Below are 11,084 nucleotides of genomic sequence, written 5' to 3' on the forward strand. Positions count from 1 at the left end.
ATGGGTAAAATTCTTGGGTATTGTTTGGGTTTCTTGTGCCTTTTGATTCCTCTTGCTGCTGCAGATTGGAATATATTGAACCAGAGGACCCGTAATGGGTTGAAGATCAGCTTGAAGAATTATTGTGTGAGTTGGCGAATGAATGTTGAACTGCATAACATTAGAGACTTTGAAGTTGTGCCTGAAGAATGCACATACTTCATTGGGAAATATGTCAGATCCACTCAGTACAGAGTCGATTCAGAAATTGCCACTGAGGAATGCTTGGTTTATCTTAGCACCAGCTGCAATCTGAAGAAAGACTCCAGGGACGCTTGGATTTTTGACATAGATGATACTCTGCTTTCAACAGTTCCTTACTACAAAGAAAACTTATACGGGTAACTTTGATTCAATCTCATCTACTAGTTCTTCTTGGCCACATTACATTAAGTGCTGTTTGTTTGTTGTCATTTTCACTCTAATAGCCTTGGTTTCAAACAGAAAGGCATATACAATAGCATAAACTATGGTATTACACCCCACTTATAAAATGACAATGTGACAGACGGTTCCTTGAGTTCTTAGTCAAGCACTGTGAATGATGGGCTTTCTTGATTAAAAACAGGGGAAATAAATTGAACTTGACATCCCTAGAGGAATGGATGAGCAAAGCCAAGGCTCCCGCTCTTGATCACTCCTTGAAGCTTTTCAATGAACTGAAGTCCAGAGGAGTTCAGATCATTTTGGTTTCTGCAAGGAGAGAGCATCTCAGAGCAGCCACCATTGACAACCTTGTCCGGGTGGTTATCATGGCTGGGCTGGTCTTGTATTGAGGTCAGTACATCCCTTTCCTTCCTTTAGTATATCCCATTGCTACTGTATATGTTCTTACCCTCTTTGATTTCATTTTCTGGCTGGGTGTTTGAATTTTTGCAGAGATTATGCTGATGAATTGGTATCAGTACAGAAATACAAGTCTGATGCGAGGAAAAAACTAATCGGTGAGGGCTATCGCATTTGGGGCATTGTTGGGACCAATACAGCAGCATTGAAGGGCTTCCAAGCGCTGGAGGAAGGACATTTAAACTGCCAAATCCAATGTACTATGTTGCCTAATATGCTACGTAACATAATAGTATTCTTTTCTACCCTTTTCTGAGTCTCATAAAAGCAGCATCTGATGTGAGAAATAAGCTCCCATTTAAAGGAAACAGAAGCCAGCCAGCTGGGTTTCTTTATGCCTCTTCATTGTAGAATTTGTTGTCTCAAATTGCAGAAACTGAATAAAGTAGGTAAGTTTAACATTGTAGTGGCATTTCACTGATATGAAAAAAACTACATTACATGAACCAGTTACAAATTAAAACGAGTGGTAATACAGGACTGTGAAGTGATGGTATTGAACTATCAGAGCTCATGGATGAGTCGATCTCAAAGCTAATGTTCCAAGATTTTCACATCAGATGCCATGAGTTCACCTTTCATTTACAGCATCAATCGCTAATCAGACCAATCAAACCAAACAGCAGAGTCTACCATATACTCCTAATTGCTTCAACCCAAGTTACCTGCCCGCATTTTGGCACAATATTGAAATAAACTCCCATCATAGCAGCGCCTTACTGCTTCTTTAGAAAGTAAACCTTCACTGTCTCTAGCAAGAAGGTACAGATACCCCCATTCCATTTTAGATACAACCTAAAAACACATTCCATTAGTATGTTTCAGACTTGAGAACTTTCAAGGGCCAAGAAGCTTTCATGTGAGGAATGCTGTCATTTTAGTTCCATATTGCCATTTATATAAAGTAAATCAACTATTAACAAAATACCATATGACAAGGCAATTGAAAAAAAGGTATACATATTTACCAGCCAAAGGGATCAAATGCATTTCGATTTCCCTCGGTCATTTCCCAGAGCTCTCCAAGTGTGAGCTTGTCAGGCACTGTGCGAGCATACTTACTAAACATGTGCTCTAGATTTGCTGGTACGTAGCTGCAGTTTCATTAAGCCATATTGTCAAACGCTCGGTAATCAAATTGCGTGCTTGACATATTGTGACAACTAGCTACTCATAATTGCCTACCGTCCTTCCGTATCATAAACTCCTGCGTCACTCCCATGCTTTATTCTGTGAATGTTGTGTATATATATCGGAAACAAAAGAGAAGGTATCCAACTCTGCAAAATTGCATTTTTCTTACTGTTTATATATTCCATAGGCTTATAGCCATTTGTGCACTCCGAAGTTCAAACTTAAATTGTATGGTAAATGCATATATTACTCTTAAACATGATTACAATTGAAGGAACAATGGAACAAAGTAGGCATGAGGAACTAAATCACCAAGGGAACTTACAGAAGATAGATCAAATTTTAGATCACATTTCTCTGTTTTTTTTTTTTTTCCCTTCTTGTTTTCTAAGATGAGTTGGATGAATGACTTACAGGCTGAGTAGGATAGCTCATAGACAAATTGACGCAAACTGCCATAAGGAAAGAGGCAAAGATGTTAAATCCAACTGCTCGCAGCCTGAACATGTCAAAAACAGATTTTTGAGAATCTATTTTTAACAAGTTAAGCATGACGTTTTCTTTTTTTTTTTGGGGCGGGGGGGAGGACGACCGTGCGCTACCCTTGTAAGTTTAGGACAGTTGAAAAATCATAATGGCTATCAGCAAACAACAACAGCTCTTAAATCTTACCCATGTAAGTTTCCCAAGGGTAAACAATTCCATTGTCATCTCGATCAAAAAAGGCACAGTGCTGCTGAAGAACAGTCAAGTTGTGGTGCCTATGTTGTGGAGTACCATGTGGGTGTCTTGTGTCGGGAGCTGTCAATGCTCTGGGCATGTCTGCCAAACATGGACCCATGAAAAACGAAGTGTTATGTTAGTGAAGGCAGTCTGTTTTTTTCCACAAAATTGAAAAACACAAAAAGGTCTACGAGAAAGATGAGCAATGAAATGAAACTACTTACATGGCTTGGGGAGAAAAGTTCCAAGTCATCTCTGACCCTTCTCTGTGCAGTAACGGGTGCATTGTAAGCCTCAGTTATGAGTGATTCCCTTTCTATCTCTCCTTCCATTATGTTTGAAACTCTTCTTCCTCAAGCTTTCTTTGGCTACAATACTCAGGGCTAGTATATATGCGATACTTTTTGAAGAACATGAACGTTCATTTTAGTTGCAGATAATGGGGTTGAGAAGCAGAGAAGAGAAGGTTCATCTAGATGTACACAAAAGGCAAGAGACAGCAAAGCTCCACAGATTTACGTGGCTTGCATGCGTAATTTTATGATGCATATTTGTTGAATCTTTTACAGTGTTCATGCATGTACATGCTGTCTTTGCTGCTTATGCTCTGAATTCTATTCCCATCCTTTTCACATACCTAGCATGAAACTGACGTTTTTGGAGGTGTCACTGGTTCATGTTTAAGCATTATTATTAGGCCTACAAAAGGAATAACTTTCCCAGATTAATACTTCTTTCTATGAAAGAAATTGTTAGATTGATTAATTCTATATTTTAAATTATTAAGTTAGCAAATTATCCTTTCACTTCTTGGAGTAAGAGTTTGTGCATTTTACGAAATCATTAGCAACTGTTGAAAAGTAAAACTGGGAATATATTGGACAAGAGTCAAGAAACACATAATTTCAGAAAATAATAAACAGTGATATTTTTATACATATAAAGATCAATTGTATTTCTTCACTAAATCTAATTTTTATTTTTTTTGACCAGCACTTCACTGAATCTAATTTTACTTTTAGAACCATCGAAATTCAATTAAAAAAGGCCTCTCGATTAGAATAACTTTTTTCATTATAATAGTTATTAAAAGTATCCCTTTAACTCAAAAATAATACTAAGGCAACTAAAATTACAGGTGATATAGCAGCCTTAAGCATAGTATCTCTCTAAACTTGTAATGAGCTAAGGATCAAAACTCAAGTCATGACAACCAATATTACTTTTTTTTTTGTTGCTAAAGTATAGACATCTTTCTATTGAAAGCAATCATATTCGAGGCATTATCTGGCACTAAATATAGACATCTCTTCAGCTGGAATTCAAATCTAGGTTCATTACGTTGTGAAGGACTAGTTTTTTTTACTAGACTCAATCCTAGTACCAATATTACAATTAGTGCTGGGACATGAATCTTTCTTGATGATATTCCTTAACATCTTTGGGCTATATAGTCATATGCCCAATATGAGGGTTTAGTCTTAGACCCATAAAGAGCCCAAAAGCGGGGGAAGAACAATAATATCTGGTCATTAAACCTCAGATTTGTCAGCCTTTGTTCTCCGCGGAAGGGATGGCGAGCGAAGCAGTAGTTGAAAGTGCTGAAGCTGTGGCCGCGTCGACGGAGGCGGTGGCGCCGGAGACAGGTTCCAAGCATACACTGGATAGAAAGTGGACTTTTTGGTTCGATAATCAAACAAAGTCTAAGCAAGGTGCTGCTTGGGGAAACTCGCTTCGCAAGGTTTACACCTTTGACACCGTCGAGGAGTTCTGGTGGTACGTTTTCCTATCGCGTGATTTTTTTTTTTTTTCATTTCTTTTTATATTTTTTGCGGGAGATTTAGCTGGTCGTTATGGATTCGGAGAATTTCAAGGGCCGCTAGACGAAAGTTTGATGAGATCATAGATCTCCTGAGGTTGTTTTGTTGGGAGAGGCTCTGTTGATCCACCGTCTCGAAGTTTCTGTATGTTTGTTTAGAAAAGTTTTTCATATACAAAGCATGGGATCAAATGATGCTATGGGGTTTTAAGAGATTTCTGTTGTTACTCTTTTGCATCAGATTTGCTAATAACAAGACATTTGTAACGTAATATCCTCCTGTAGTTTGTATGACCAGATATTTAAGCCCAGCAAACTGCCTGGCAATGCGGATTTCCACCTGTTCAAAACTGGAATTGAACCGAAATGGGAAGATCCTGAGTGCGCTAGTGGAGGAAAGTGGACTGCGGCCTGCAGCAGAAAGGCTATCTTGGATACCATGTGGCTTGAAACTGTAATGATATTGCTGGCCATTCTGTTCTTTTGGCAAAATACATGAGAATCTTATATACAGTTTTTTTAATTATTTGATTCTTGTTCTATAGTTAATGGCTTTGATTGGGGAGCAATTTGATGAGGGTGAGGACATATGTGGTGTGGTTGCCAGTGTGCGCCAGAGGCAGGACAAAATTTCATTATGGACAAAGACAGCAGCAAACGAGGCTGCGCAGGTCTGGTTTCTTTCTAACTAATACTTGCAACGTCACTTAAAGTAATTTGTTTATAGTATAGCATCCTTTTATGTTGTAAAATCCATCGATAGTTGAGTTTATGTTGAACTTCTCAGAATGGACGATACCTATAGTCATCTCATAGGAAAAGTAAATGATTTTGCCGCTTTCCCAAGCACTGCCCCGTGTTAGAAATTACATAATTGTTTTATATAAGTTCAACATCGCCCCTGGGGGTTGGGGAGCACACTCTTCTGCCATTTTTATTCATCTTTGCATGTTGGTGGGGAAGTTGTTTTTATTTTATTTTATTTTATTTTTCTGGGTGGGGGTGGGGGAGAGGGGAGCATCTCCTCAGATCCGTCTACGACTATATGCTGGCATGTAAAAGCCATCCTGTCTTCTTCATGTAGTTGACTTGTTATTACTAATGATTTGGGCTTAACCATGATGTCCTCATGGTCTAATGTAATTGCATAAATTGAGAGAGAGTCAAAACCTTTGAATATGGAGCTGGTACTATTTCAAAATCATTTGGGATCTCCATTAAAGAAAATGGAAGATTTGTGATTTTGGAAACTGGAAAGGAGCTCACTATATGCCAACGATGATTTTGCTATAACTGGAATTTGATTTGGTTAATGATGCATTAGTTTTATAGCAGCAATCTTTTAACTCCGGGAAAGACATGCAACTGAATGGGAAAGATTGAGAGTCTTGGGTAGACTCGGTCTATCTTGATTAGATTTGTGAATTTCTCATGTCTTAGGCTCTTAGCATCCTTCTTTCAATCTTTCACCAGGAGACAAGTTTAAGGGTATGGATATAGCGTGCTTGTTTAAATTGAATATGAGATAAATGGACGTGAATTATGTATGTATTAGGACTCGAAGTATGTCTAGTTTAGGAGTGGGTCCCTGATTTTTGTTCCATCCCTTTTCTCCTGCCTAGCAAATTTTACTTGTTCTTGAAAGAATCTAAATTCAAGAGTGAATTATTTGTTACAGCTCTTACTCTTCCCTATACTGTCAGGTTGTCTTCTCAAGGGTGTATGTGTCCGATGTCGTATTCCAAATTTTATCAATAACTCTACAGTGCATTTATGATTGAACGGCCTGTTTATATTTGTTTATGTGTCTTTTAATATCAATTGATAACGTAGTGTCCCTGCGGATTCAACGAGTTCCAGAATTGTATTGATTCTGTTCTGACTAGTTACATCTCTTCTTTGCCAAAGTCAGTGATATGTTTTGTTCATCCGATTGTGAAGTTAGTTTACCAAAACTCATCACGTCACTTTTGATGTGAGATTGTTACGGTTTTGAAATGTGTGCAGATGAGCATTGGGAGGAAATGGAAGGAGATCATTGACGTCAATGATAAGATCCATTACAGCGCTCATGTATATTTCTGCTCTACTCTTTTTTTTTTTTTTCCAGATTGACTATCAAATAATATTATCCGTAATTTAATTTTCTCTACATGGTGTAGGATGATTCGAAGAGGGATAGATCAGCAAAGAGTCGATACAGTGTGTGATCTCTTAGTGGATCGTTCCTTGCTTTTATGCCAGTCTTTTAACCTATTTGTGCCATGTGTATTAGAGCATAGATTTTTGGTTCAAACATTAGTTTCCTTTGTTTTTTTTCCCTTGCTCTCTTCTGGATGTATTACCAAAAGAATATTGATTTTTGTAGCACTATAGAATGTTTTGCATCAACATGGACCGCGATTTGTACTGATTCTGTGCAGTTTTTCTTGTTCATCCCCCCCCCCCCCAAACAAAAAGTTTGAAGAATCACTCAAGCTCCTTCTGAACTGATGCAAATGAGTACATCGGTGAAGGGAAACAGAACGGGAGTTCATTTTGAGGCCAAATTCTAGATGCATGGTGTGTTTGGTTTCATATTGAACTATGGTTTTTGGTTATTTTACTCTTAAAATCAGACTAACATATAAATCTGCGTTAGCAATCAAGTCAACCTGATGAGTCAGAAAAACCGTTATATATGTACTAGTTCTGATTTTTAATATAAAAATTAGTTGATTAATTTGAATAAATTAAAAAAATTAATTAAATTAATTATTTGTGATAAATAAGTGTTGTTTTTCTTAAAGTATTTTTATTAATGAAGTATATTTGTTAAAAGTATCATTATTATAAGAATTATCTTGGAAAAAAATTAATAAATATAAGAAACAAAATGGATTGAGGTTTTACATTTAGGATTAAAATAAATATTAAACAAACTCTTATATTAAGGAGTGGAGTTATTTCTTTTATTGCTTGTAATTTTATGTCAATTCAATGAGACGATGAATAAATATCAGAGGGATAAAGGTCAAATAAAGTGGATGCCATTTATTGGATGGCAATAGATGAAGGGCCTTATTAATTTGATCTTTTGTATATAAAGAACAGAATAAGACAAGTATAATTGAAGAATGAAGGTTGCATGAGTGGAGATGAGTTCCTAGTTTACATTCTCATGTGAAAAGGTGACATTTATGAAGTTCAAACTTCAACTCTTCACCCCATGAAGATGATGATTACAATTTGCTAAATCCTTTATGCAAGGAATCCAAGCCTTTCTCCATTCTTCTTGGCCAACCTAATCAGTCCTTGTCTCTGTTTTGCATCTGCTCCTATTGATTTGCAGAACTCCGTTATTACCTGACACACAATTCAAACCATATTAGCAAATTCTGCATCTCGTCTCCTCCCTACCACTCAGTTTTTGCCACCTTCTCTGCCTAAAATTCAGCATGACCAGATTTTAAAAACACTAGCTGCTTCAAACAAAATTGTTGAAAAACCACATTGTTACGTGCTCAAAATCACACTATAGTGCAGCCATGAAAGGATTCTTTGAAGTTGGGGGGCTTTTTACACTTTCTAACGCAGTGGTACCTGAGTTTGCATGCAATTTTAATTAGTTCACTTGTCTTCGTCTAATCATGGACACAGAATTCCCCTCAGACTTCAGAACTAATTAGCTGAACATTTCCCTTCTAAAAGCTTTGTCTATCTCATGCTCAATTTTCCAAACAAAAGCAATAAAGGTTCAAATGAAACTTGAAAATTGTAGTTTCCAGTCAGTCCAAATCAAACGTACTCTCAATATGCATATGATATGAACACAAATCAATACAAAACATATTCCACCAGCTTCTTTTCTCCCAAATTTCAAAATATATCCTTAAAATTTAGAGACCGAGCAACTAAGCAGCAACATGTGAAAGAATTGAGGCATACCTGAGAGTGCAAAGCAATGGCTTTGCCTCGAAGCTGGTTGAATCGCTTCTTGCCAATGATATTGCGGGTGAGGACCACAACAGGGGCAAACAGACCCTTCCCTTCATTGACGTTCTTCATCATGGGCTGGCACCTCACTGCCTTCCCGCCCCCAAATCGAACTTGTGAAGGCACCGATTTCACCAACACGCTGTAATCCTCACCCGCCATTGAAGAAGCTCCCCAACTTCCATAGAAGGAAGACCCAATCGCAGGAATTGCAGAAGCCATTTCGGAAACCAAACCTCTCTCGGTGAAGATGCTAGTTGTTGTTGATTTTAGAGGTGGAGATAGATGGGTGCTTGGTGATGGGTTTTATTAGCTTTGTGTGAAAGATGGGGGTTTTGGGTGTAAATTTTTGTGCCAGTGGTTCATATCTTGGAGGGTAGTGTGGTGGAGAAGAAGGAAACGTTAGGAACCACACAATCTGGTGGCTTTGATTTTTAGCTATGGTTTTTGTTAGTCCAAGATTCTAGAGCAACTCATGAATGCATTGGATTCAACCCAATTTTGTGAGTGTGGTCCCTGTGGCTTACTCTCAGAATATCTTGATCTCGAGTTCTAATGGGTAGTCTGTCGCTCGTGGGCCCAACTTCATCACCACCACCACCGTTGGATGAATCCATCTGGCATCATTCCGACCCTCGCTTTGAAGGATGAAAATTACAGAGAGAAAAATAACCATCAAATTCAATGTCTTTGAATTTGGGGTTAAATATGTGGACTTCTTTCTAGTCCAAATACATTGGAGCGAACCCAAGCACAGGTGGTGATGGTTAAGGGACGGTGGGCAGTGTAGCAACCCTTTTTTTCTTATCCAGGCAAGCATGTATCACCATTCCGCGAGGCATTAGCAACCTTAAATTTGGTGTGCACGTGCTTCTTCCGACCACCAGCAGTCCAACATGTCGGCGTTGCAGTCTCATTTGTCAACCTCGGCTATGTTCTTTCTTTGGTCCTTTTGTCTTGGAGATCATAATTATATCCTACCCTCCCTGGTACTAGTTATAAGACTTATATTAAAAACTATAAATAACGTCATAATTATGATTAAAAGTAGTAGATGGGAGATTGCTAACATTCCGCACGCGTAATGCTTTCTATGCCCCATTCTTGTGTTTTTTATTCTTGCACATTGTGGTATCTGTTTACGTGCACAAGCTCAATAAACCAGTTCAGCGTTTAGACGTAATAGCACTTCGGAAAACACAGACTTGTATTATTAAAAATATGGCTTCACGAACTTTATTATTATTAATATCTTTATTAATTTGTAAAGTTCCAAGTGTTAGGTGTAACTAAGCATGCTTTTTTTAATGTATTGGAGTAAGTTTGAGGATATTTATTTGATATATAAATATAAGAGGAGAATTACGAAGAGATTTTAATAAAAAAATAATTATTAAAAAATCTCAATAACAATCCAAACAAGTTTTAAAATAAAAAAAATAATAATTTCTGAAACTTATTTTGTTTTTTTTTGTAATTCTCAAACTTCATTCTGACGCCGACGTGTCAGTCAGCCACGGTATTCTGTGTGGTCGACGCCGAGTTTTCCTTTTCCTCTGATTCCAGACGGCCACAAGCAAATGTCAACGTGAAGCAGAACGGAACAGAGACGAAGGCTGGCAAGCCTAACTGATGGCATCGGTGGCGACCCATTTCTCAGGTTTCCTCTTCTTATTCCCCGTTGGTATACGCCGCTTGCTATTTTCTTCCTCCCTTTACCTGAAAAGCCCGTCCAATTTCCGATCCAAACTATGGTATTTCTCTCACCCCGCATGGAAGAACATTGATCTCTATTTCCTCCTTGTAGCCCTCCCTATCGCTTCCTTCTCTGAGTTTGTCATCTTCTTATCTTTTTCCGGTCACCCCACCTACCGATTTGCGTTTTCCCTGCAATCCATTGCACTTTTGATATTCTGGGTCCTGATCCTTCTCATTTTAGCTCAGGAGTATTTGGGCTCATCTCTGGTGAATGAGAGTTTTGTTTTCATTTTCGGATCCATTTGCTTTCTCGTGGAGTATTCAGTGTTCGGTAAAGGAATTGGGGGTCTTGGTGGAGTCGTCTACGGATTCTTGGGTGCATTAACTCTCGTTTGCGTAGGTGCTTGCCTGTACTTGTCAGTTAAGCCAACTGCCTTTTTTGCCGATTTTTTGCTCTCTTCGGGATTGATTTTTAAGGGTACATGGCTGCTGCAAGCTGGATTTTCTTTGTACACTGATGCTTTTATGTTGAAGGGGTGTAAAAAGATTTCACTTTCTTCACCATCTCTCGAGAATGTCGATGTTCATTGTGATCTTGATGAGGATAGTCTGAGGGGTATCACATTGATGCATTTCATCTTCACTGTGCATGCCACTGTGGTGCTGGTTTTGAGTCTTGGACTATTTGGGTTGCTAGCAAGTAACCGAAAATTGAGATGTGTGGAGGCAAGGGGACCGTTGCTAACTGAGCTTGAATCGCCACAAATGCTTATGCATGCTCTTCCTGGCCAGGAGATGGAATAAAATTTGTCATTTTTTTTATAAGGAAAAAACTGTGCAGTTTGACTCT

The 11,084-nt window shown here is 38.2% G+C and overlaps 3 protein-coding genes and 2 pseudogenes across 3 annotated transcripts; 3 read left to right on the forward strand and 2 right to left on the reverse strand.

Annotated features, from left to right (window-relative positions):
* LOC114727024 (stem 28 kDa glycoprotein-like) lies at positions 1-1,098 on the forward strand (annotated as a pseudogene).
* Positions 1,099-1,419: 321 nt separating this feature from the next.
* LOC114727045 (peroxygenase-like) lies at positions 1,420-3,074 on the reverse strand (annotated as a pseudogene).
* Positions 3,075-4,278: 1,204 nt separating this feature from the next.
* Positions 4,279-6,977, forward strand: LOC114727025 (eukaryotic translation initiation factor-like). Its single transcript, XM_028913732.1, has 5 exons — positions 4,279-4,518; positions 4,847-5,015; positions 5,107-5,232; positions 6,569-6,634; positions 6,724-6,977. Exons 1-5 carry the CDS (start codon positions 4,316-4,318, stop codon positions 6,769-6,771), a joined length of 612 nt encoding a protein of 203 aa, XP_028769565.1. The 5' UTR covers positions 4,279-4,315; the 3' UTR covers positions 6,772-6,977.
* Positions 6,978-7,611: 634 nt separating this feature from the next.
* Positions 7,612-8,858, reverse strand: LOC114727048 (protein PROTON GRADIENT REGULATION 5, chloroplastic-like). Its single transcript, XM_028913762.1, has 2 exons — positions 8,489-8,858; positions 7,612-7,906 (listed from the first exon to the last, which is right to left on the reverse strand). Exons 1-2 carry the CDS (start codon positions 8,756-8,758, stop codon positions 7,802-7,804), a joined length of 375 nt encoding a protein of 124 aa, XP_028769595.1. The 5' UTR covers positions 8,759-8,858; the 3' UTR covers positions 7,612-7,801.
* Positions 8,859-10,168: 1,310 nt separating this feature from the next.
* Positions 10,169-11,038, forward strand: LOC114727031 (uncharacterized). The gene has a single exon (XM_028913736.1). The coding sequence runs from the start codon at positions 10,169-10,171 to the stop codon at positions 11,036-11,038; it is 870 nt and encodes a 289-aa protein (XP_028769569.1).
* The last annotated feature ends 46 nt before the right edge of the window (positions 11,039-11,084 follow it).

This window comes from Neltuma alba, unplaced genomic scaffold, assembly GCF_004799145.2.
Source record: "Neltuma alba isolate B1F8T4 unplaced genomic scaffold, ASM479914v2 tig00012431_pilon, whole genome shotgun sequence".
Taxonomy (NCBI): domain Eukaryota; kingdom Viridiplantae; phylum Streptophyta; class Magnoliopsida; order Fabales; family Fabaceae; genus Neltuma; species Neltuma alba.